Below are 26,930 nucleotides of genomic sequence, written 5' to 3'. Positions count from 1 at the left end.
AGAATAGGGGAGGGGGAGAGAGATGGAGAGTGTGGGACTGGGAGGAGAGGAGAGATGAGGTATGATGTAAAGTGAAAGATAGATAGATAGATAGATAGATAAAAACCAAGAAGCCAAACAAACAAAAAATGGTATTCCACACATTAATCTACATTTATAATATCTCAAAAAATAAAGTATATTCTATCATATGCCTTAAGTTCTTTTTGGCAGAAGTTGCACATCTTAAATGTAGTGTGTGCCATCAGTCCACAAAGAAAAAGAAAATCATTTACTACCTCATCTGGCAATCACGCTCCTGTCATGTACCCTAGATCTATGAAAGCCATACAGATATAAACACTTACCCAGAAGTATTCATGGTTGCCTTACTTACAATAGCCATAAACTAGAAACTAACTGAATGTCCTTCAAGGTGGGACTAGTTCAACAAACCCTGATACATTCATGTCACAGAGTATTATCCATAAATAAAAAGAAACAAATACTGACATGTATAATGTCCTACGTGAATCTCAAAAGCATTATGTTGAGTGGGAGAAATAGTCAATCTCAGAAGATCATACGCTATATGATTTGATCTCTATAGTTATCAAAATTCAATGTTTTTATCAAAATTATAGAAATGGAGAAAAAATGAGAGGTTGCTGGGGTTAGGAAATGGTGAGGGTAGGAGACAAGTGTGACATAAAGGATGACGCTAAGGACATCACGTGTTGGAACAAGTCTATTCCTTGAAAACAATGGTGCTTGCAAATAAAATTATATGTAATAAAATAGTATAAAGCCATACAAAGAAATCTGCCTTGGCTCCCGATTGTGATATGGTACAACTATGTGAGATGGAACCATAAAGAAGCATGCAAAATGCATACCCTGGGCTCAGTTCTATAACTATTTCAGAATAAAAAGTTATGCTGCATAGCTTTTATGCTCAGAAATATTCTGGATCACAGATGAAAGGAGTAACTTGAGAGAGGTTTCCTCAAATTTGACAATTCAAAAAACTCACATTACATTACCAATGAAAGAAAAGTGAAACCAAATTATTTTCTAAACACCAGTAACAGCACATTTTGATCACCTATGTCCCCAAAGACTGATTTTTATTTCTCTATGTTATCTATGGATAATGTGACCATTATATGGAGAAGGGGTCAAAAAGTAGATAGATTTCTAAGAAGCAGAAAAGATGTATTACAGGAAGTGCTGGTTTTCTGCTCAACAGCACTGCTCACTACTTAGCAGCTCCCAGCCTCGTTGAGCCATCATTTGCCTGTGGGAAAGCTGCCCACATACATGGTCAGCTATAGGTGGGACTGTCTTAGTGGCCCACATTTTGAAAAGGTCATGAGGAAGTGCAAAAAAGTCAACTCCCTACTCTGAGTGGAAAATCTTTTGGTTCTGTTTGTATCAAATGTTTTGGGGTTGGAAAAAAGTAAAGGACATATGATTTAGTCAGGCCCTGAACAGTCAGGGGACCAAATGGGTGACCAGACAATTCCTGAGGAGCCTGGGACTTTTAAACAGTTTCAGGACCTACTTTAAGTTACTCACACAAAATCAAGCATAGAGCCGGGCGTGGTGGTGCACGCCTTTAATCCCAGCACTTGGGAGACAGAGGCAGGCGGATCGCTGTGAGTTCGAGACCAGCCTGGTCTACAAAGTGAGTCCAGGATGGCCAAGGCTACACAGATAAACCCTGTCTCGAAAAACCCAAAAAAAATTAAAAAATAAAAAATAAATAAAATCAAGCATAAATATGAATATTTCCTAAATACATAAAAGCAAGTTTTATGAATGGAATGAAAAATAAATTATAATGTACTTCAAAGTTTTCAGAAACTCCTGATAAGCCATATAGAATTGTTTAGCATTTTCAAAAGCCCGTGATAAAAACAAATATGAGAGAGTCTGAAAAAATCATAAAATTTTGTCTATTAGCTGTCTGAGAGCAAACAGATCTTGCTCGAGTCGTCCTTTTCTGATCACACACTGTTCCCAGGGAATAATGTTCTCTGTGCTTTGTGTATTCAGTCAGATCTTCACACCTATAAGCTCTGTGTCTGAATTCAATCAATCTTAGATTTAAAATAACCCCCAAAATTGCTTCTGTTCTGAGCACATAGACCTTTCTTGTTGTCATGATCCCCAAAACAATATGGCACTACAGTTGTTTATATAACATTCATATTGAAAGTGTCAAAGGCCTTTAGAGACAATTCAAAGTATTTGAGATGATGGGCATGGGTTCTAGACAAATACTAGCCCACTTTTATAAGGGCCTTGAGCATTTGCAGAGTTTATTATCCATAGGGAGTCCTGGAAAAACATTTTCAAACAACCAATTATATATTTGTACATATAGTATGATGTTATAAGTGTTCTGTGGGTAAGGAGGATTCATCCTTTAAAGAGGTCAGATCAAGGGGACATATCTCACTGGTACAGCATTCATTCATCTAGCATGCTTGTGGCTTTGAGTTCTATCAATAGGATCACATTTCAAAAGTCAGACACATTGCCTTTGTTCTTAGTTACATACTGGTGGGTTATAGTTTTTAATGCATCTTTGAAGTCTATATTCTTATGCAGCTTATTACAATTCCTGGGAATAGCTAAAGACAATGAGAAGCTTGAAAATTTTGTGCAATTTAGGGAGCTGCCTTAAGTTACTCATAGAAAATCAGGCATGTGTGTGAATGTTCTCTGAATACATAAAATGAATTTTTATGAATGGAATGAGAAATTAATTATAATAGACTTTGAAGTTTTCAAAAACCCCTCATTAGCCATATCGTGTTCAATATTTTCAAAAGCCCATGATAAATACAAATATCGAAGAGTATGAGGAAACTATAAGATTTTTTATTAGCTATCTAGCAATTCTCTCTACAAGATGAACATCCCTATTCCCAACAGTATGAAGTCTGGCAAAAAGTAACTTCATAGGTCACTGAATGCGAAGACTTCCAATTGTACACGAGGTTAAACACCTGTCTTGCCCTCCTGCTGCTAAAAAGAACAAAGACAGTGCCATCTGATGTCTCAAGTTGAAAGCCATATAACTATAATTTCTTTCTTCAATTTTATGTTTCCAATGATGGACAGTGTTCTTAATACGATCTCTAAGAAGTTGACATTCTACAGTCCAAATTTTATGAGAAAAACAATCTTTAGCACCACAACCCTTCTTACAAATGGGCAGCACAGTGGGAAAGCCATGACAAGACTTCCTGAATTCCAATCCTGCCTCATCCTCTTTTTTGGAGGGGGTGGTAAATAGCTTTTTAATAAAAGTTGATGATATTGATGAGACTATCACAAGAACAAGATTTTAAAATAGAATTTAACAAAGAAATGGAATCAGTAAAGAAAATCCAAACTGAAATAAAATAAATCAAAAACTCAGGATGTCAAACAGAAATGTCAGAAGTAAGCCTCAACAACAGACTAAAGGACATAGAAGAGAAAACTTCAGGTTTTGAAAATGAGGTAGGAAAACGGAAATATCAGTCAAAGAAAATGTTAGCTCTGAAAAAAAAAATCCAGGCATAAAACATCTAGAAAACCTGATGCACTATGAAAAGTTCAAATCTATGACTAATAGGTATAGAGGAAGCAGAAGAAACCTAAGTCAAATGCACACAAAAAATGTTTTTTAAAAAGTCATAAAAGAAAACTTTCACAATCTTAAAAAATAAAAGAAGTGCCCATCGAGGTACAGGAGTCATGGGGAACACGAAGTAGAAGGACAGAATGGAGACAGGACATCACAATCTTCAAGGGAAACGACAGGCCCATTAGGATAAAACCTGACTCTTCGATGTGAACTCTAAAAGACAGAGGGGCCGGTCAGATGTCCTACAAATTCTGAGAGATCACAGACAACATCTCGAGTGCTATACTCTACAAAAGTATTAGTCACAATTAATGAAGAAAGGAAAACATTTCACAATAAGAACAAATGTCTGCCTCGTCCTCTTAAAAGTCTGTGACCTAGGGCAAAAATTGTTACTCTGTGTCTCATTTCTCAACTCTAAAATAAGACATTGCAGTATTATCTCTGCTATGGGGATGTTGTAAAAACCACCTTAATATATACACCTGGAAATGAAAATGGCACCTGCAATGCAAGCTTTATTGAGGACCCTAATTGACACCAAGAAGCCTCTGCCTTGAGCTTCAAGCTGAGACACACTAGCCTAGAAATGAGCATAACTGGCAGTGGCCAAACCCAGGAATCCCTGCCTACCATCAGTATAAATGCCTCAAGTGGAAGAGGCTATTCTCCTCTATTTTTCTCCTCTAAAGTGTGTAGGAGCTTCAACTGTTTGTGGCAGAGCAGGGAAAGCAAACTAAGGACCAATAGAGAAAGATATACTGCCACCTTGTGGCTCTTTAGAGAGTGACTCCTCAGGCATTTGCATTACCCAAGTGCCTCATTGACAGGTCAGTTACCCTACGCAGCCATGAAACTGCAGCAGGTGCCTCCAGTGTCACAACATGCAAAGGCAGAGTTTAACATTAGGATATACTCTGGCACAAGGCTTCATTTTAATGCTAAGAAAAACCGGAGCTCAAAGACATGAAAGGATCAGAGATCAGGCATTGTTGGCCTGTAGGCCCAATCAGTGCCTTTTGACTACACAGTGCTATAGATCACAGTATAGAGCTCAAACACTCTTTATAAAATAAAGTTTATGAATCTGGGTATGGGGACACATGCCTGTAATCCCAGTGTTTGGGAAGTAGGGGCAGGAGGATCAAGGGGAAAAAAAAATCAAACTCAGGTCAACATCCCTCTGTCCTGACAAAGCTACAGACCACACACAAAAGATGTCATGAGGCCCTAACAGGTGAGGGTTACATAGAAAATACTATCTCTTTTTTATTTTATTTTTTTATTTTATTGCACAGAAGCAAAAAAGAAGCATAGTATACAAATTCCTAAGAAAGAGAAATTCTACTTGCCTCTTTTGACTTCTGGCTAAAATCTGGGCCCAGCTTTCATCACAAAAGAACAGGAAATATCACCAGGGTCTGTTCCCTCTTCCTGTAGCTTTAAGACTTTGAACTCTTGAACTAAACTCACTGCCCTAGTAAGAGCCAGCTCATCCTAATTTCCTGTATGTACTGGGAATTTTATTTTAAATTGTTTTTGAGAATTTAATGACACTTTGAGTTCTGGAAAATGTCAGTACTCCAAATTTTCATTTTAAAACTCTAAAATATACTCCCAAACACACACTGATTAAACCAAAAGACTGAAAACCTTTCACAAGCACAGCCTGCACGGCATATTGAACATTCTCAAGAGCAGCAACGACTGACACATTTCGACACAGAATTGACTTGGTTCCACACTGACCTTATATTGAGCCAGGACAACATGGGCGTCGTGCCTCCACCGATGACCCAGACAGTGAAGAAGACAATGAGCAGAGTGGTTGTGAACATCATCTGGCGGGCATAAGATGCAGTGTCACGGATAGCCAGTGCAAACGCCATCGCTCCCCTCAGGCCTGTGGAGACCAAACAGGAAGATCTTCTGGTGATGTGGGGACATGGCAACAACTCCTCAAAAGGCATTGCCGCGGGTGGGGGTAAAACCTCTCTACCCATATGCTGTGGAAGCCAGGCTGCCTAAGCCAGGTAGAAGCACCTTAAAGGCAAGCCATCTTCTTTGCAGCTGGCTTCCCAGAATTCCCAGTACAAGAAGAAAAACACAGCACCACTTTGTGTAGCACATTCTAGAACACTAATCATTCTTACTAGTTAAATTGTTCTCCTGCTAGCTACATTGAAAGAAAAAGAAACCTACATGGTAACAAGCTCTCTAAGTCTTCTAAGTACCACACAGGCAACAGAAGTATGGCCGAATCTGAATATATCACATGCACATTTGTAGAAAACAGGGCAGTATTTTTCTTAGCAAAGAAGAGGGTACCTCATAGGAGAGTGAAAAGACAGGCTGACTTAACAGGGTTTGTGAAACAGGGTCTTATGTAGCCTGGGCTGGCCTTAAACTCAATATGCACCCAAGCATGGCTTTGAACTCCTGATCCTTATGACTCCCCCTTCCTAGCTTGTGATTGCAGATATGTATTACCAAGCCCAGCTGATTATATTGTAATTATATTTTCACTATTTGCTAAATAAAATTTATTATATATACATATATATGGGTGTGTATATAATATATATAAGATTTATTTATTTACCTGAAAACATCATCATGTGTTGAAAATTCCAGCCAATCTTATGCCTTCTGCCCAAGTTGAGGAAGAAGGAGAGTGGGTAGATATGTGCAGCTCTTCCCAGAAAGATGGCAACCTGACCACCAGGTGAGGTTAAGGACCCTACAGGCTTCCAGAATGGGATTTCAAACGACTCTGATTTACCATACAATTTTAGGAATGTTGTGATGCAGAAACGGTTGGATTCTCTCCTACAACAATGTCCCAGCTACAAAATGGTAGTCATTTGGTCAATTTTCTCAATTCTTGGCTCATTAATTTTCAGTTTATATGCGTATTGTTTTAAGTTTTGAACTGAACTGCATTGGTATTGATAGATTCCAAGATTTCTCTACAAATGAGTCCAAAGATAACTTAAAGTACCATAGCAAGAGTGAGGTCTAAACAAAGCACACACTTTGCTGGGATCTATTGGAAGGAGAATGCCAAGAAAGAAAAATAACCTTGGGGTGCAGAAGGTTTGCTGGGAAACAGCCATCAGGCTTCAGGGAATTCAATGCCCAGGGAGCACCCGAAAATTACAAGTGAGGAAACTTCAAGTATCTTTCCCTCAAAGAGACATTCACTCAAATTAACACAGAGAGCGTTCTCTGCCTATGTAGCCTAGCTGCCCTTTGGGAGTGTAAGAAGTAGAAAAGGATGAATGTAAGAAGCAAAGAATTCATGGAAACCAGTCATCTTTGCCTTGCCAAGTTTAAACAGGACCCAACAGAGAGAGCTGCACAATCCCCTGGTCAGAGAAGGAAATTCAAGCGGGAGCCAGCAAACAGAGAGCTTCCGCCCGCCAATGCACCAGCTGCAGGAGCCACAGCTGTTTCAGACAGAAGCCAGGGCCAAACTATCTTCTACTTCCTCCAGGGTAAAGTGTAAACTGTTTTTCTGCCCTTTTTTTTCCTTTCTTCCTTTCCTTGTTTTATTTTGTTTTTAACAAACGGAAATGGGTAGTGCTTGTAAAGCACATTCTAATCTCAGAGGCGAAGGAAAAGTCCTCAAGTGCTCAGCGGGGCTTTTCAGATTCCCAGAGGAAGTGGCTCGCCCAGCCCAGAGGCCCTAATCTGTAAACAAGGCCCTCCTCCCACTATCTCTTCCAGGATGCGCAAGAAATACAAATCAGAGCAACAGCCAAGGCTGAGGGAAAAAAAAAACTAATCCCACAGATTCTAAACTGCCCCTCTAGTGAATGTATGAAGCCACCAGGTAAGACCCTAACTAACTAGGGCTCCAGCACTGTCACTTTGTAGCAGCTAAGGGGAGGGACTACGCCCACACTCTTGCACATGCAGTAAAAACATTCTTTTTGAATAACATTTTAAAAGTTAAGGATTTCCTTGAGGCCTCGAAGAGGGGGGGGGGGGGGAAAGCAAATGTCTGGCAATAGGACAGGATCTTAAAAATCCAGCCCCAGAAAAGTTGACTTCAGTGAAAACAATTGTATCTAAGACCAAGTGAGCAAAGCCCTCAGCCAGTGAGCCACTGCTGAGGACTAGCGCTCCCCCTCTCTAAGCCAAGCACCCAAAGTGTCCCTTTTCCAAACACTGTTGTTGTTTGAAAAATTATCAGTATTGGCCTAGTAATGTTTATTATCAGACCTATAATTATTATTACTTCAGTATAACCCCACTAACAATCAATCAAGACACTGACACTTGTTATATTTTAAAATAGCCTTAGTTAACCTGGAGCAGGGCAGATATTAATCCTCAAAACTATTTCCCATAGTGGGGCAGGTATCCTATATCTGTCCCAATCCCATGCCATCAGCTTCTAATAATGTCTGTCAAGCGACCTCCCATCCATAATCCCACTTCTTCATCTGGGCCAAATCTCCATCCACGCCTGCCACGTGCTTCTCTTCCATCTAACCCATGGCAGCCTTTTTTCTTCTCTCGCTCCTGACCCTGCCCGCTGGTCTTTCTTCTTTTCATCCTTCTCCTTCCTAGGATCCCTCTGTCTCTCTAACCCCGGGAACCTTAGCTACAATTCTATCTCCTTTGCCCTGCCCAGGTGAATGGCCTTTTATTAATCAAAAGGTGGGTCACAGAGACAGCAAGCAGTAATTAGCATCAAAATACATTAGACCATCCCCCAACACACCCCATTGTCAATAGTTTGTCCAAGTCAAAGAACTAGGTGGTTTGTTTTGTATTTTCTTCTCCTTTCTCCTCTTTCTTCTTCCTACCTCTTCCCTCCAACCCAATCAGTTAGGTTGTTTATGGTCTTTTTTCCTCCTCTCCTCCTCCTTCCAAACCTCTCTTCATCAGTCCTGGTTTAGAAAAACAAAGAAGTGTCTCCCAGCACAATCAGGGGAAGCTTGGGTGAAATCATGGTCGCCATACACACACACACACACACACACACACACACACACACACACACACACACACGCCAAGACCAAGAGGACTGGAACCTTCTAGTCACTAAAAGGGAGCCGACAGTGTTACATCAGGCATGGCAAAAGCATATCAACAATAATTCTGGGGATCGACATGGTTATAGACTTTTAGATCTAATCAGGACAGAGCTCTACAAAACAAATGATAGCCCATCAATCACTAGCTTACAACAGAAAATGCAAGGGAAAAAAAAGCCAGTCCTTAAAATCAAATAGATTCAGCATTAGGAAGCTTCCCCTACAAATATACTGAACTAGAACCCATGTTACCCATTCAAAACAGAGTCAGTAATCAGATGATCATTCTTAGTAGCTGCACAGCTTTCCCAGCGGAGTCACTTCTCTGTCTACACTGTGGAGTAAGAAGAAAAGGATACAAAAGCGCCAATGATGAAAATGGGGCTGAAAACGTGCTTCTGGAAGGTGAACAGTGCCAGGCCCATGTAGGAGAAGATGAAGTTTTCTGCCAGGAAGTGTAACACCTCAAAAAGCTGCATGAAGAAAGAAAAAAAAAAGGGAGACTGTGAACTCTGCAATCCTCTTGTAGTGCTACCTTGGCAGCCCATCAGGCTAAAGGGCCTCCCTTACCTGCTTGCTTCGACTTCTTGATTCTACTGACAGATTGTTATATGTGTAATGAGCTTGTGTAATCCCACAGAAAAGGACAGCCACAACACCTGTCAAAAGAGTTTCTCAAATCAGTGGGAAAGAGGAGGCAAAAATAAATAAATAAATAGATAGATAGATAGATAGATAGATAGATAGATAGATAGATAGATAGATAGAAAGAATTTTACTGACACAAGCGTTTAGGGCAAGTGAGCCTTCCATAAATCCCCCTTCTCCCCCACTTCCCGTCCTCCTTCCCTCCCTCCCTTCCTCCCCCCACCCCCACCCCCTTACATGCCTTGCTACAGCCCAGCAGTAAACCTACCTGTAAACCCACATGCTTCAGCCAAGAGAAACGTGCTCCAGGACATCAAGAAAAAAAGCGCTGTCTCCAGCAGGGGGAAGCAGTGCAGCTTAGTAAACTTGGTCACGTCAGCACCAGGTTAAGGACAGCAGCTCTGGGCATGGGCAGCAGGGACACTTGAGATCCCAATTCTTTTAACCTGAGAGCCCGCACTGTGAGGGCCAGCCGTTCTCTACAATTCCTTGAGGGTCTTATTTCTCTTTTTACATGTCACAGCATTGGGGTGGAACTTAAGAGCCCGGAACATGCTAGGCTGCTACTCCACTATTCAGCCACACCTCTGGCCAGCCATGTTTTCTTTTCTTCCTCCTTCCCTTCCTTCCTACCTTTTTTTGTCTTTTGAGACAGGGTTTATCTCTGAAGTCTTGGCTAGCCTGTAACTCAGTGTGTGTGTGTGTGTGTGTGTGTGTGTGTGTGTGTGTGTGTGTGTGTGTGTGTGTGTGTGTGTGTGTGCTTTGAATATATCAGGCTGGCCTCAAACTCACAGAGATCCACCAGCTGGGATTAAAGGTGTGCGCCACCACACCCTGCTCAATTTTTATTTTCACCCTGCTCAGTTTTTAAGTAACAAAACTTAAAAAGTAAGCTTTCCAGAGACTGATAGTGTAGCTGAGCGGTAAGCACTTGCCTAGCATGTTTGAGGTCCTGTGTTTGATCACCACACCACCACACAAAATAAAAGAAATATTCCAGTACAACACAGGTTACCAGGGCCAGAGCCAGAGTGCAGAGCTCTTGTTGAACTGGCACAGAGTGTGTCTGAGGTGAGGAATAACACTATGGGAACAGGTAGCAGGAATGGCTAGACAACACACTGAATGTATTTAATAACTTAAAATGGTGTGTGTGTGTGTGTGTGTGTGTGAGAGAGAGAGAGAGAGAGAGAGAGAGAGAGAGAGAGAGAGAGAGAGAGAGAGAGAGAGAGAGAGAGAGACATGTTTCTGCTAAGCAAGCATGTGAAGGTCAGAGACAATTATAGGGAGTAGTTTTCTTCCACCACATGGGTTCCAAGCATCAACCTTAAGTTATCAGGCCTGGTGGCAAAAGCCCTTCCCTGTTGCACCATCTTGTTGGTTCCTGTACTTAATAACTTTAAATTGGGCACTGAGGCAAATTTTATTTTTTTGAAATTTTATGATATATATATTATTTTTAAAATTAATAACATAAGACATTCAAAGCAACTTAAGTGCATGTTCTAAATGGGTGAATTGTATAGCACATTAGTTACAATGATTCTATGAATAAATTTCTGACTACAGGTTTGACTTGACAGATTAGTTAGTTAGTTAGTTAGTTAGTTAGGACTGGGAAGGCCTTAGGCAGGCCTGGGAAGACTAATTCTTAAGGCTCTGATCAGCACGGATCATTAAGGCCTCATCCATGTATGGTACAGAAAAGAAGAAATGTGTAACTCCTGAGACAGTAACGAGGCACTGGGGTCTCCTTTTGAGAACAGCAGGGATCTTCCTCCTATCACTGCCATTCAATACTGTGATGGTCTATGCCATCAACATAGAACTGACTCACAAATAAGTACACTGAGCAATTAAACCTTCAGTGCCAGGGTCTTTAAACAAAGCTATTTTAACTTGTATTGTCTGACACAGTCACTGGCAGCTCCTTGTGACTTCTCAACATTTAAAATGTAGCTAGTTAGGCACTGCAAAGATTTTGCAGAGAGTAAAGGGCACATATCTTAAAGAGTAGAACAAAACTCAAATAGCTAAAATTTCACTAATAATTTTTCCAGATTATCTATACTGGTTGCATGTAAAATGGATGTGGCATGTATTACACTCACTAGTAATGCCAAAGAGGGTATTGTGATGGAGAATTCAGCACATACGTAGAGGGAATGACAGCTATTTCCATGTTTTTCTCTTTTTTTGTTTGGTTGTTTTAAAGTAAATATCATACCATCCTTTCCCAATTGGAACTCATGGTGGGAAGTCTGGTAATTCCCACTAATGGCTCCAGGCTAGTTATGGCTACCTTAAATGCTCACAGTGCCTGAACAGCAGACAGAACCAAGATCCCTAAGCTGAAGTGCTGCCTAGCCAGCAGCCACTGATTGATTGCAAGCCTCCTCTGGGTACCCCAGCCTTCTCATTTCCTGTAACTGATGTTCCAACTGGGTTATACCAAAAGGAGAGAAGCAGCAAAAGTAAGGACAAAACAAAGTCTAGAGTTGAATTCTCCATCTTTAAATTTGTACTTAGTATATCTTATATTTCACTGATTATATTTTCCTTCCTTCTTGATGGTCTCTTTGGATGGAATTTATTTTACTTATTCTTTAACAATTTTATACATATTAACAATGTGGTTTGATCATAAGCACTCCGACTCCCTCCTTCCCACTTCAGATACCTCCAACATGTCCCCTCCCCCATTTCATTACCTCTTTTTTGTAACTCAGAGTCCAGTTTCCCAGGGTTTTTCTCAGAATCTTATTTAGGGGCCCAGTCCCTGTGCCTGACCCATCTGAGGAAGTCCCACATCTCAGTAGACCAATCAATTTAAGATTCTTATCTGAAAGGAGGAACCGGGAACATTCTCTTTACAAACGTAATGTCCTATATGTGTAGCAAGGCAGGGGTCAAAACTAGAAAAAAAGGATATTAGAGCCGTCACAACACCAGTTACAGCTCCCATGGTAAAAGAGCCACTAAATATACCTAGAAAAATGCCAACTGACTTAAAAAAGGCAGCAGCATCAAAAGCATGAGTGTTTAGTCCTGCTGGTTGATAGGCAACAATAGACCTGGAGTTTAAAAAGAAAAAGAGAGAGAAAGAGAAAGAGAGAGAGGGTCGGTTTTTTTTTCCTAAGACCACACTGGTTTTCCACCATGGTACCACGAAACAGCCCCCACCCTCCTTTACTATTTCACTTTCCACGGTTTTAGTTACCTGAGGTCAACCTTAGTCTAAAAATATCAAGTAGGAAATTCCAGAAATAAACTATTTATAAGTTCTAAATTATATACTGTTCTCAATAGCGTGATGAAACCTCAAACCATCCATGACGTGAATCATTACTTTGTCTAAAAAAATCCATATGGTATATGCTACTTGAATATTAGTCCCTTAGAAACAATGCATGGAGGTTGTCAGACTGTGGCACTGATGTTCAAACAACCTTTATTTGACTTTAAAATGTTTCCACAAAGAAAGAATAGTGCTGCTGAAAATTTGGATCTGCCAAGAGAAGCCATAACGTGTTACATGTAGCTGGGAAGTAGTGGCATACGCCTTTAATTCCAGCTGTAGAGGTCGGTGGATCTCTGAGTTTGAGGCCACCCTGGTCTACAGAATGAGTTCCAGGAAATCCAGGGCTACACAGAGTAGCCCTGTCTTGAAAAAAAAAATTGTATTACCTGTAAATGAAAAGGTGACAGAACTATACATAAGATATTTTGAAAAAAAGAGCAAGCTTGTTACATAACTTTTATTGCAATTAAAACATCATAGTTGTTGTACTTTCTTACTAGTTGTTGCTAACCTTTCACTTGTCTAATTTATATGGTGAACCTTATCAATAGATATGTATTTATATATGTATGCATGCATGCATATGTGTGTGTGTGTGTGTGTGTGTGTGTGTGTGTGTGTGTGTGTGTGTAGAAAAATCATCAACAGGGCTCAGTATCATCCACGGTTTCAAGCATATACTAGCAGTCTTAAACTATCCCTAGGGGATAAGGAGACTCACTGTAACTGAAAATATCAATAAACATATAGTTTTCCAAGCACTGCCCAGAGAAAATACATTTAATTTAAGCTGCAGCCACCATGCAATGCTGACACTGGCATCCTGAATGCTGCTGAGAGAGACAAAGCCAGAAACATTATCCCCCATGAAGAAATAGTTACTTACGAGGATAGTACAATGGCAACAGCATCGTTCAAGACACTCTCTCCAAACAGAAGAGCATAAAGGTCCACATCTGCGTGCAGTTCATTAAAGATTGCAAGTACCGTCACTGAAATGTACACGCAAAGCACAGGAATTAGTTTTGATTTTTGCCCTTAAGCCATGGGTTCCACATTTACAGAGGCCATTTGTATATTGGGTGGGACAAGGTGGTTTGGTAGCCAGCAAAAGAGTCAAAGACAGATGATGTGTCTGATGGAAGGGAAAATGGTAAACTTCTAATCTAGATGAGATTTGATGTCATCACTGAGTCTGATGATCCCTGCACTTAAGTACATTGCTGTCTGCTCTAATCCCACCTTACATTGAAAATACCAATTGTATAGAATTGGAGAGGAGGTGAAAAAAGAGACATTTAGGTAATTTGTCTCTTTTTGTGGGTTTGCAAATGTCTGAAGACAAAAATCCTATTTGTTGAACCTAATGTTCCCAGAACCCAGCACCGAGTCAGGACACAGAAAAGACTGTGATCAAGGATTTGCCCATGCAAATTATCTGTAATTATACTCGTTAGGAGATAAAGAACTAAGAAAGGGTCTTATAGAGCCCAGACTGGCCTGGGACTCCCAATCCTACTACCTCAATCCCTTGATTGTTGGGATTACAGACATGCACCGCCATGCGCAGAGTGCATAATCACACTTCTCCCAGTTCGTATATTTTTTAAGCATTTAAAAACCAACTATTCTCTGCTAGTTCTCAAACCTTTAACCTCTAAACTTCTCTCTATCCTAAAACTGTGCTCCCAACGCTGATATTTATTTTATTGACTAAAACAGAAAAAGAAGTATTTGTGCATTTAAAAGTATAATGACCTTTTTATACACTAACCTGAAATATTTTAATAAAAACTACACCTTATAAAATAAGCACCTGAAAAGAAGGCCATTGTTCTACATTTTTATAAATCCCTTTAAACTCTTGGATTAACACTGTGCAGCTGCTTCTCACAGTTGTTTCTATACCTAAGGGAGAGATAATATGTTCTTGTGCACCTCTGGAAACCCCCACTGTACACATAGGACAGAAAAGAGTAAAAATGACAAGTAACTTATTGCTATTTTAATGAAATCAGTTTTGACCTGGTGGGCCTCTGAAATGGTTTTTTGGGATCCCTCTGCCCAATCCAGACCATGCCACTGTGACTTACTGATCAAGCGTGGTTTCTCAACTGTAGCTTTACAAGTGTTAGGGGACAGATAATGGCTTTGCTGTGGGAGCTGACCTGTGTACCACAAGAGGGTTAATCATATCCCCGGCCTCCATCTGCAGGAGAGGATGGAGAAGGTGGCTGACATGTGCAGCCAGCTTACCTCCACAAGGCAATGGAGGAACCACTGAAACTCAAAGTAGTGTGGGAGAAAGATGACGGTCCTAGATGGCCAGCTGGGACAGAAGTCATGGTACTAAGCTGCCGGTGGGATTCAAGATAAACATCTCTTTTTGTTTAAGATGGTGTCGGCCAGGTTATTCTGGCACTTGTAGCCAAAAGCACTACTACTTATGGAATTAGAACATCAAACCAAATGCTTAGTTTAGTAAGTAAGTATAAGCAACTCAATTTTCTTACTATCAACCAGTTAAAAACTTTGCCAGCCCCCTTCAGGTGTCCCATCCCAATCTCATTCTGCCTTCATTGTGAATTTTATAGTGACCGGTTTTGCCTTTCTTTAGAGTTTAATCACCCAAATATACACTCCCTGACACTATCACTTCATTCTGCCCATTTTAAAGAAAATGGACTTTAAAAAACATCTCTTTCACTTTGCTAGCTTCCCCTCCATCCCTTTCTAGAAGCTCTTGTCACAAGGTGCCTTATGATTTAGTTCTCTTGTGTCAGAACTTTCCAGGCCTGCCTGGGTAGTGCCCATCACTTTTGTTTGTTCTCTTTTTTAGACAGTGTGTGTGTGTGTGTGTGTGTGTGTGTGTGTGTGTGTGTGTGTGGTGTTCAGCTCTGGCTGTCCTGGAAATCACTTTGTAGCTAGGCTAGCCTCAAACTCACAGAAATTCACCTGCCTCTCCTTCCTGAGTGCTGGGATCAAAGGATTGTATCACTGTCACCTGTTTTTGTTTGGTTTGGTTTGGGGGTGTTTGTTTTGAGATAAGGTCTCACCGTGTGGACCTCATTGACTTTGAACTCACAGAAATCCACCCGCCTCTGTCTCCCATGTGCTGGGATAAAGGTGTGCATTGCACCAAGCTGTCTGTCACTCGCTTAATTTACTTTAACATCTTTTGGAATCTCATGGTGCAGTTTGGGGGCACTAATGGAAGCCTTAGGAAGTGGAAGCTTGCTGGAGGAAGTATGTCACTGAGGGTAGCAAACTTTGAGGGTTTGCAGGCTTGTCCCACTTCCACTTTCTCTGTCTCGCCCCCCCCGGCCCAACTACATATAGATGAAGATGCTATTAACCAGTTTCCTGCTCCTGCTACCATGCCATGCACTCCCCATCATCAATGGAATCTATCACTCTAGAATGATACACTAAAATAAACACTGTCTTCCTTATATTATCTTTGGCCATGGAGCTTTAACAGCAACTATAAACAACTAATAAATCTGGTTTTGCTGGGAACTGTTAAATATGGCCACTTCCCCAAAACTGAGACCCACTGATTCTAGCATCTTCCATCCTACCCCAAATAAAATTTAATCTCTCTTCCTCTTTTAATGCCCTGTCAATCAAACTCAATAGTCCTAGCATTTCCTCTTGGGGGATGGGCCAATCCTTCCAAGGATATATTTTCTGGACATTTCTTTTCTTTTTTTTTTAAATACTATTGGCTGGATGTAGTGTTGCACACCTTTAATACCAACACTTGAGAGGCAGAGGAAGGTGGACCTCTAGAGGTTAGAGGCCAACCTGGTCTATATAACAGGTTTAAGGCCAGCCAACACTACATAGTAAGACTCTGTCTTTAAAAAAAAATTACTATTATTGTGTGTCCCACATATGTGGGAGATGGAGGGCAATTGTATGGAGTCAGTTTTCTCCTTCTACCTTTACAAATATTCCAAGTATTGAACTCAGGTTGCCAAATTTGTACAAGATGCTTTACCTACTGCATCACCTTGCTCACCATTTTCAGGTTATTTGAAAGCCCCCATAATCCAGATCACTCCCACAGACTCTGACCTCCTCCAGTCTCCTTGCACTCATCAGTAAATCTGAACCTTGAAAGTCCCTCTCAGTTTTAAATGTTACCATATAAGCTAACAAACCTATTACCAGTGGAGACCCTTACTTTAGGGTTTAAATACTGGTGAGAATTTTCTGGGTTTCATAGCAATCAAAATGGTCAGCACCAGTTCTTTTCCTCTACAGACATGCTGTTCTTGTATCCAAGCGTCACTGTTCCTTCTGGAATATTATTATTTCCTTTATTTTTTTTTCTTTCGCTGTCTTGCTATCCTTCTTGTTATGGACCAAAGGACATCTCAAAGTGGCATTCCCTTCAACGCACTTTCCTTTTCAAAAAATTTAATTCATTTACAAACAATAAACAACTAATTTGCATTTGAAGACAGTCCTCTATATATGACATAAGCAGATAGAACAGGCTAGATGACTGCCAGTGATATTTCTTAGAGGGCATGTTCTAAAAGTGCTGATGCTATCTCAACACACAAAGACAACTTCCATTCAGCCTGATGCAACAGATTATACAACCTAGAAATCTTAGGGGATATGACTTTTTAAAATTTTGTATTATAAACCAGGCTGTGGTAGCATATGCCTTTAATCCCAGCACTCAGGAGGCAGAGGCAGGTGGATCTCTGTGAGTTCAAGGCCAGCCTGGTCTACACAGGAAAACACTGTCTTAAAGTGTTATATTCTATATAATTTATGACATGAATTATATTTATGGCTCCTCATGAAAAACTTGGACCCTAGTAGTTTACCATTACGTAACAATTATCTTTTAAAATCCAGTTGTTGAAGAAAAATTAACAATAACAATCACAAATGCTAATGACTTACTATGAAGCAAATACCATGGTAAGCCTTTTGTAATTAAGTTGAGTTCTTATAAAACCCTATGAGGAGGCTAATATTACCAATACGCTCATTTAAGGGTTAAAAAAAACCCAGACTGTGAAATTCATGAGCTGCTTTGTACTTCAGTATTGAAATCCCCCAAATCTTAGTGATTGGTATAAAAGAAGGTTCATTTCTCAGTTATATCATATGCCCACTGAGGACCATCATGGGTGGGGCTCTGTTCACACAGGTACATGGGGATTCAAGAACTCAAGAATGATCGAAGCAAATAAAAATGAACAGTGCCCAGGGTTGGCAGTCTAGGAGCATGAGACCTGGGTCATCAGACGCTGTCAATCAGAGAGGGTCTTAGAAGGAAACAAATGGCACACTAAAACAGCAAACTAAGAAGAGCTTTATAAGGAGGTTATTTATAAAAGTGTGGGAAGAGTACAGGGAAACCAGAAGGGAGAAGTCAGTGCTTCCAGCTGAAAACAGGGAACTTTCATCCACAAGCCTGAAGGCTCCAGGGCAGAGTAGTTAGCAGAATCCGGAGCTGTGGGGACTGGGCCACCTGATAGGAATGATACAACTGATCTGCAGGATCCCTAGACCTCTATCCTCCTTCCAGTGGCATTCACTGTGGACAACTTTGGGCATATTCCATGTAAGTTAGCCTTTTGGGGCCAAGAAAAGGGAAAGGATGGCAGGTAAATGTGAAGGAACAAGCAGAAGGTGTGCAACAGTTGTCAGCCACTGAAGAATTCAGCACACAGCAAAGTCTAAAGATCCAGTGGACCAGTTACTTTGCTCATACGTATCCATGACCCGAAAAGCACAACTTCAGGAAGGAAATGTTTATTTTGACTCATGGTTTGATGTAATATAGTCCATCATTGCTGTGAAGGAATGGTACCCAGAGCATGACGTGGCTACCTATATTGTGCCCACAATCAGGAAACAAAGAGAAATAAATGCTGGTATTCAACTGATTTTTTTGCTTCTTTTCCCTGACTAATCAATCAAAAACTCCAGCCAACAGAGTGGTACCACCCACATTCAGGGAATGTCTTAACCCCCTCCATAAATCTACTCTGGAATCACCCTCATAGGCACACTCAAAAGTATTCTTTCTTAATGCCCTAGTGTTTCTTTTTTTTAATATTTTATTAATTTATTCATATTACATCTCAATTGTTAGCCCATCCCTTGTATCCTCCCATTCCTCCCTCCCTCCCGCTTTCCCCTTACTCCCCTCCCCTATGACTGTGACTGAGGGGGACTTCCTCCCACTGTATATGCTCATAGGCTATCGAGTCTCTTCTTGGTAGCCTGCTATCCTTCCTCTGAGTGCCACCAGGCCTCCCCATCCAGGGGACGTGGTCAAATATGGGGCACCAGAGTTCGTGTGACTGAACAGCTAAACAATCACATTTGACAGAGTGCAGGATTGTAGTATATAACTTCAAAAAGCTTTTCTAACTTTTAAATAGTTTGCCTAAGCATTATAGTTGTCAATAGGAAAAAACAAAACAAAACAAAACAATACTTACTGAATTGCCCATGATAATGAAAGTGTGTCTAATAAAAATAACAGCACATATTTACATAGAACTGGTATGAATCTTAACTTCTCCTTATTCCTGCAACCACATTAATAAAGCAGGTCAGAAACTCTGTGATGCCTCTCCTTAGCAAAAAATGAGGATGGTATAGGAATAACTTGGAAAGTCGCCTCTAAAGGAAGGGATTTGCCCTGGTTTGGAGGTAATTTGACTGTCCCTCAAACTTTCAGATAAAAGGGCTGGTCCCCTGGGAGGCAACATTAGAAGATGCTAGGGATCTTTGAGAGGTGGGGCTTCAGATAATGCTATGGGGACCTCCCCAGTCTTTGACTGCTTCTGTCAAGCACAGCGTAATCAGGGATAAGAAGCTCTTTTTTTTTTTTTTTTTTTTCCCCCTGTCAGGCAATGCTACTCTATATTAGAATGTGGGATTGATGGTTTAGGAACAAGAAGGCAGTCTGATCTAGTAGTCCCCTTAAAATTAAGTCCTTGCTCAATGGGTCATAATCATCAGGCAGGCCTATTTTAAAAGAGTAGTTACAATTATGAGTATGTGTATTTTGCTGCCATTATCAGGATTGTAACTATCAAAAGATTAAGACCTTAGTCTCCAAGACTCCACAGAACAGATTCCCAAATCTTATGATTAAGCAAACAGCTATATATGGTAGCTCACAGCTGTAATCCTAGCATTCAGAAGGCCAAGGCAGTAATGAGTTCTAAGTCATCCTGAGCTACAAGGAGGCCCTGTCTCTAAAAGCATACATTTGGAATTCACACAACTAAACCAAAATATTATTAGTTACTCACCCCTACACTAGTTTTGTACAGACAATATCTCTGACACAAAGGTCAAAATAATAGCAGCAGCCTAAGTAATGACTTCAAGGCCATTTTTTTTGTTGTTGTTGATACAACCAAGTCTTTACTCGGGCCTGTGCAGGTGCCTAGTCTTCCCCCACAGCACACTGGTACTACCATTTTCTAAACATATGTTCCATGAGGACTCATAAAGATTGATTGCACGTGTGTTTAGACTGCTGATTACTTCACATCCACCCACATTTCCCCAGGTCTTAAATCATCCTGCTCCACTATCCCATAAAGAGCCCCACCCTGACCCTCGAGGAAGAGGATATGAGGCTTGGTTCTCTCACCTCCACCCTCAGCTGCCCAGTGACTAACATTCTGTTTCACTGTAAGCAAAATGGACGTCGTGGTTTTTTGTTTTGGTGCTGTTTGGCTTTCTTTTGTTTCAGTACACCCTCTAACACTGCACTAAGGTTTCAATCTCTTTTATGGCCTAAGTTTTCCAACAGCAGATTTTTAGGAGGCTAGTAAAACACTTAAAACATCCTACGTTCCAAAAAGTTATCCGTTCAAAAGGCAGTTAAAGCTAATGTCCTAATGTCTAACAAGTTTAAACTTGTAATTTTCTACAAACTTTTATTTACATGAACCTCTTACTGTGGCAATCTTCAGAGGCCAGGTAAAAATGATGTAGCATGACAATGTCTTTCATTGTTTTATAGCAGCAGAGACACATTAAAAGGAAAATAAGCAGCTATATGGATAATACGGGGAAATGGGCCTTTTAGCCAATGAAGTGAAGGAACACTTAAGTGACTACTGTTCAGAAAACAGTATCTGTAATCTTCATCACACTCACCTATTACTTGGTGATAGTGCTAATAAGATGGTGATCATAAATCTACACACAAACATCAACAGTAATGTTCAGGCAGCTTAACACCTTTCTCGGGTTTACGAAGAATCTATTTCTCAATCGATTCTCCCTTGAACATAGGCACAGACAGCTCAGCATTTAAATAAAGCTATCTTCAAGGATGGTTTTTCGAAGCATGCTTGAGTAATGAGGATCTATTACTTACCTTTTAAACAAACATAAGGAGAACAGAACTCTCTCCATCAGATGTGCACAGAGGCCAACATAATCAGCAAGTATTATGCTTAGCACTTTGCATGTGTGACTGCATTTAATTTGCACAAGAGCCTTAGAAACAGGAACCATTGCTTCTACTTTATAGATGGGGATGCTGACGGGAGAAGGGAAAGTTGGACCAAGCCAGGTGATCAGTGACGGCCTTAATTAGAGCTCAAGCCAAAGGCATGAAGACTCCACATCTCACCTGCTTTTCACAAACCAAATTGCCTCAAGAAGCCAATCCTTCCATACTAATTTAGAGTATCTATGACAATATATGGAAGTAAGAAAGGTTAGTGTGTTTTGAACGTTGAGATTCCTCAGAACTACACAATGTCTAGCACCACGTTGTTCAATGTGGTGACCACTAATTATATGTAGCCATTTAATTTAAACTTACTAATACTAAATGGAATCTAAAGCTCAGTTTTTCAGTTTGTAATGCCCCGCATTTTAAATGCTCAGTAGAATACATGACCAGTGGCTACCATATTAAGCTGAGGAGACTATAGAATATTCTTTGCAGAAAGGTCTGTGGAATAACAGTAATCTAGATGACCCACAAGAGGAATGTCAAGTGGGAAATTCCACTATCTTTAAGATTACTATGGTTCGGGGTGTTATAGCATATTTTGCACATCAAGAAGTGTGTATACCTCCATTGTTAGGATGGAACCAACTCATGTATGCATGTGCAGTTTTTGAAAACTGCATTGATTAATTGAATCCATAAACATGGATAACAGACTTGTAGTCGTTGACTTTAGAGAAATTACTAGCTGATAAACTGGGGGAACTTTAAAAATTTATATGTACAATGAAACTAATAAACATCACGAAGCAAATGGACCTAACCAATATCTACAGAGCATTTTACCCAAGCACAAAAGAATACACCTTCTTTTCAGCACCTCACAGAACCTTCTCCAAAATTGACCATATTCTTGGTCACAAAGCAAACCTAAACAGATACAAGAAAATCTAAATAATCCTTTGCATCTTATCAGACCACCATATATTAAAACTGGAATTCAACAACAAAAGAAATAGAAAGCCTACAAACTCATGGAAACTGAACAACTCCCTACTCAATGACCTCTGAGTAAAGGACAAAATAATAGGAGAAATTAAAAACTTCCTAGAATTCAATGAAACTGAAGGCACAACATACCCAAACTTATGGGACAAAATGAAAGCATTGCTAAGAGGAAAGTTCATAGCACTAAGTGCCTTTATAAAGAAACTGGAGAGATCCCATACCAGCAACTTGGCAGCACACCTGAAAGCTCTAGAACAAAAAGAAGCAGACACACACAACAGGAGTAGATGGCTGGAAATCATCAAACTCAGGGCTGAAATCAATAAACTAGGAACAAAGAAAACAATTCAAAGAATCAACAAAAGCAAGAGCTGGTTCTTTGAGAAAATCAACAAGACAGGCAAACCCTTAGCCAAACTAAATAAAAGGCAAATGGAGACTAAAAAAAGTAAACAAAATCATAAATGAAAAGGGAGACATAATGACAGACACTGAGGAAATCTAAAGAATCACCAGGTCTTACCTCAAAAGCCTATATGCCACAAAATTTGAAAACCTAAATGAAATGGACAATTTTCTTGATAGATACCAACTTCCAAAGTTGAATCAAGACCAAGTAAACCAATTAAATAGTCCTACTTCTCCTAAGGAAATTGAGGCAGTCATCAAAAATCTCCCAACCAAAAAAAAAGTCCAGGGCCTGATGGATTCAGAACAGAATTCTACCAGACCTTCAGAGAAAAGCTAATACCAATTCTCTTTAAACTATTCCACAAACTAGAAAAAGACAGAACGTTACCAAACTCATTCTATGAGGCCACAGTCACCTTGATACCTAAACCACAGAATGATGCCATAAAGAAAGAAAATTCCAGACCAATTTCTCTTATGAATAATGACACAAAAATTCTCAATAAAATACTCGCAAACCAAATCCAAGAACACATCAAAAATATCATTCATCATAACCAAGTAGGCTTCATTCCAGGCATGCAGGTGTGGTTCAATATATGGAAATCCATCAATGTAATTCATAATATCAACAAACTGAAAGAAAAAAAAACACATGATCATCTCCTTAGATGCCAAAAAAGCATTTGACATAATCCAATATCCATTCATGTTAAAAGTACTAAAGAGACCAGGGATACATGGCACATACCTCAATATAATGAAGGCAATAATCAGCAAGCCTATAACCAACATCAAACTAAATGGAGAGAAACTTAAATCAATTCCACTGAAATCAGGGATAAGACAAGGCTGTCCACTCTCTCTGTATCTCTTCAACTTAGTACTTGAAGTCCTACCTAGAGCAATAAGACAACTAAAGGAGATCAACGGGATACAAATTGAAAGTCAAACATAAGTGACCCCTAAAATTCTATCAAGGAACTACTATAGCTGTAAACACCTTCATCAACATGGCTGAATACAAAATCAACTCAAAAGGATCAGGTAGCCCTGCTGTATACAAATGACAAACAAGCTGAGAAAGAAGTTGGGGAAACTGTACCCTTCACAATAGCCACAAATAATATAAAATATTTTGGTGTAACTCTAACCAAGAAAGTGAAAGACTTGTATGAAATCAAGTCTTTCAAATCTCTGAAGAAAGAAATTGAAGAAGACATCAGAAGATGGAAAGATCTCCCATGCTCATGGATCGGGAAAATCAACATAGAAAAATGGCTATCTTACCAAAAGCAATCTACAGATTCAATGCAATTCCAATCAAAATGCCTATACAATATTTTACCAACCTTGAAAGATCAATTATCAACTTCATATGGAAAACAACAACAACAACAAAAAAACCCTCAGATTAACTAAAACCAATCCTGTATAATAAAAGATCTTCCAGAAGATTCTCCATCCCTGATCTCAAGCTGTACTACAGAGCAACAATAATAAAAAAGAGCATGGTACTGGCATAGAAATAGGCTGGTTAATCAATGAAATCAGATCAAAGATCCAGAAATAAACCCACACACCTATGGACACTTAATTTTTGATAAAGAAGTCAAATTCATACAATGGAAAAAGATGGCATCTTCAACAAATGGTGCTGGTCTATCTGGATGGCAACATGTGGAAAAACACAAGTAGATCCATATTTATCACCCTGCACAAAACTTAAATCCAAATGGATTAAAGACTTCAACATAAAACTAGATATACTAAATGTGTTAGAAGAAAGAGTAGGGAAGAGCCTTGAGGTCACTGGCACAGAAGACAACTTCCTGAACAGAAAACTAACAGTGCAGGCTCTAAGATCAACCATTAATAAATAGGACCTCATGAAACTGAAAAGCTTCTGTGAGGCAAAGGACACTGTCAACAGAACAAAACAACAGCCAACAGACTGGGAAAAGATCTTCACCAACCCTACATCTGACAAAGTGCTAATGTCCAAAATATATAAAGAACTCAAGAAATTAAACACCACCAAACCAAATAACACAGTTAAAAATGGGGTACAGAACTAAAGAAAGAATTCTCAACAGAGGAATATCAAATGGCTAACAAACACTTTAAAGAAATGCTCAACATCCCTAGACATCAGGGAAATACAAATCAAAACAATTCTCAGATTCCATCTTATACCTATCCAAATGGCTAAGATTAAAAACTCAAGTGACAGCACATGCTGGTGAGGACATAGAGAAAGAGGAACACTCCTCCATTGCTGTTGGGAGTGTAAACTTGTACAACCACTTTGGAAATCAATCTGGTACTTTCTCAGGAAACTGGGAATAATTCTACCTCAAGACCCACCCATACTACTCCTGGGCATATACCCTAAAGATGCTCCACCATACAAAGACATCTGCTCAACTATGTTCATAGCAGCCTTACTCGTAATAGCCAGAATCTAGAAACAACCTAGATGTTCTCAACTGAAGAATGGATAAAGAAACTGTGGTACATTTACACAATGGAATACTACTCACCTATTAAAAACAAGGGCATCTTAAAAATTTCAGGCAAATGGGTGGAACTGGAGACAATCATCCTGAGTGAGGTAACCCAGACCCAGAAAGACATACAGCATATTCTCACTCATAAGTGGATGTTAGCTACTTAATACAGGATAACTACATTACAATAGAGACTGGGCCACCCACCAAGGACCTTGTATGATGTGGACCTAGACCTTCTGCTCAGATGTAGTAGCACAGTCTCCTTGTCAGTACTACAATATGGGGAGTAGGAACTACTTCTGATATGGACTCTGGGTCCCCGACATTGATCACTTCCCCCTGGTAGGGCAGCCTTGCTAGGCCACAAAGGTAGGGGATACAGGTAGTACAGATGAGACTTGATAGGTTGAAGTCAGAAAGGAGGGAGGGCTCCCCTTTCTGAGGACAAGGGGAAGGAAGGAGAGGAGATGAGGGGAGGGAGCTACAGTCCGGATGTGAAGAATTTAAACTGCAGAACAAATAGGTAATTAATATTGCTAATTCCAGTACATGGGAATAGCTCTGAGACTGGCTGAGACATGAATGTCTATGCATAGACAATGTTTCTTGTTAGTTACTGAATCCTGTGATTTATTACTACATCTCATTCTTCGTATGGCATGAATAAAGATTTACAGATGTCTTTTTCTGCTCATACAAAGCGCAGAGAACCAGCCTTAATTGTTCTGTGCATCATGCACACCTCATACATTTATAATTTTAAAACTATATAATGCTTGTGAGAAATTATATGTTTCCAGAACAGAAGAACTGAACACTCATGCTGGATCAGCCCTGACAAGATGCATTCCTCCTAGCATGCTGGACACTGACATCCTGCATCCTTCATGTTCCAGCACCAAGTGCTTCAGTTGCTGTTCCTCATCAGAACAGGACAGCTCCTAGGACAGCTTTGAAAAAAGCTTCTGATCCCAATTAGTTCAGCATTTCATACTGCCTCACACAGGACTCTAACTAAGCCTGGAATTTCTCAACATTAAGAAACTGAACCACAAATGCTATTCATAGCTTGTTTAACCATTTATTTAATTTTATTTGGGCCCCTACAAAGGTATTATTCATCCCAAATCAGCCAGAAGAAACCTTAAAAGAATGACGCCCCATTTCCCTTAAAGGAAGTTAGGTAGGTATTTGGTTGCTTTCTTGGGCTATAGATGTTTATGTTCATTGGGAGTTGGTTATAAGTTATTATTGGCCTTATTTAGAGAGAAAACAAGGTTGGACTCAGAGATGTCTCTCTTTTCCTTTATATTTAATTCCTAGGTTTAGAGATGGGAGTGGAAAAGAAAGAAGGGGAATATAGAAATATATAGGGATAATAGGACAAAAAGTAGATTAGTGAATCTACTCCTCAACTTAATGCCGTAATTGTTACTCACAAGGTTATTTTTAATTCACCAGTATAGAATTTTGTATATAGATGTGAAATAAATTTAGTTTTTGATACATTGGCATAGAATTCAAAATTTAAGATTATTCTTCACATACATTATATATATTTCTACTCTAATATGAGGTATTGTACTCCTGCAGCTCGATTAGAATACAAGGTTTACTTCGAATACTTTGAAAATGCTATTGCAAGGAAAGAAAGAAAGAAAAAGAAAAAAAAGAAAATGCTATTGCAGGCTGTTTAGAATAAGTAAGTTATACAAGTTAATTGTTAGTAGATCAAATCATGGTCATATTAATTGCTAGTCTATTTTTAGCACAAGAATATACATCCTAGGTATAACAGATAGATATGATTCTATAGAAACATAAGGTAAAATAGTTAGATAAGGTCTTCAGAAACCTCAGAGACATGTAGAATATGGCATTTAAAGATATTTTTATTATTTTAAAGATTTAT

At 39.6% G+C, this 26,930-nt stretch overlaps 1 protein-coding gene across 1 annotated transcript in view; it reads right to left on the bottom strand.

Moving 5' to 3' along the window:
- Slc9a7 (solute carrier family 9 member A7) overlaps nt 1-26,930 on the bottom strand; it is a 151,176-nt gene that overhangs the window by 38,767 nt on the left and 85,479 nt on the right. Inside the window, exons 6-12 of the mRNA XM_051142420.1 lie at nt 13,506-13,611; nt 12,251-12,392; nt 9,587-9,692; nt 9,241-9,329; nt 9,030-9,143; nt 6,225-6,336; nt 5,372-5,525 (exon numbers count right to left, since the gene is read on the bottom strand). Coding sequence (XP_050998377.1) covers nt 5,372-5,525; nt 6,225-6,336; nt 9,030-9,143; nt 9,241-9,329; nt 9,587-9,692; nt 12,251-12,392; nt 13,506-13,611 — 823 coding nt within the window. The remainder of the gene's footprint in view (nt 1-5,371; nt 5,526-6,224; nt 6,337-9,029; nt 9,144-9,240; nt 9,330-9,586; nt 9,693-12,250; nt 12,393-13,505; nt 13,612-26,930) is intronic.

This window comes from Acomys russatus, chromosome X, assembly GCF_903995435.1.
Source record: "Acomys russatus chromosome X, mAcoRus1.1, whole genome shotgun sequence".
Taxonomy (NCBI): domain Eukaryota; kingdom Metazoa; phylum Chordata; class Mammalia; order Rodentia; family Muridae; genus Acomys; species Acomys russatus.
Note: the sequence above shows the minus strand (reverse complement) of the source record. Positions and strands in the feature narration are given on the sequence as shown.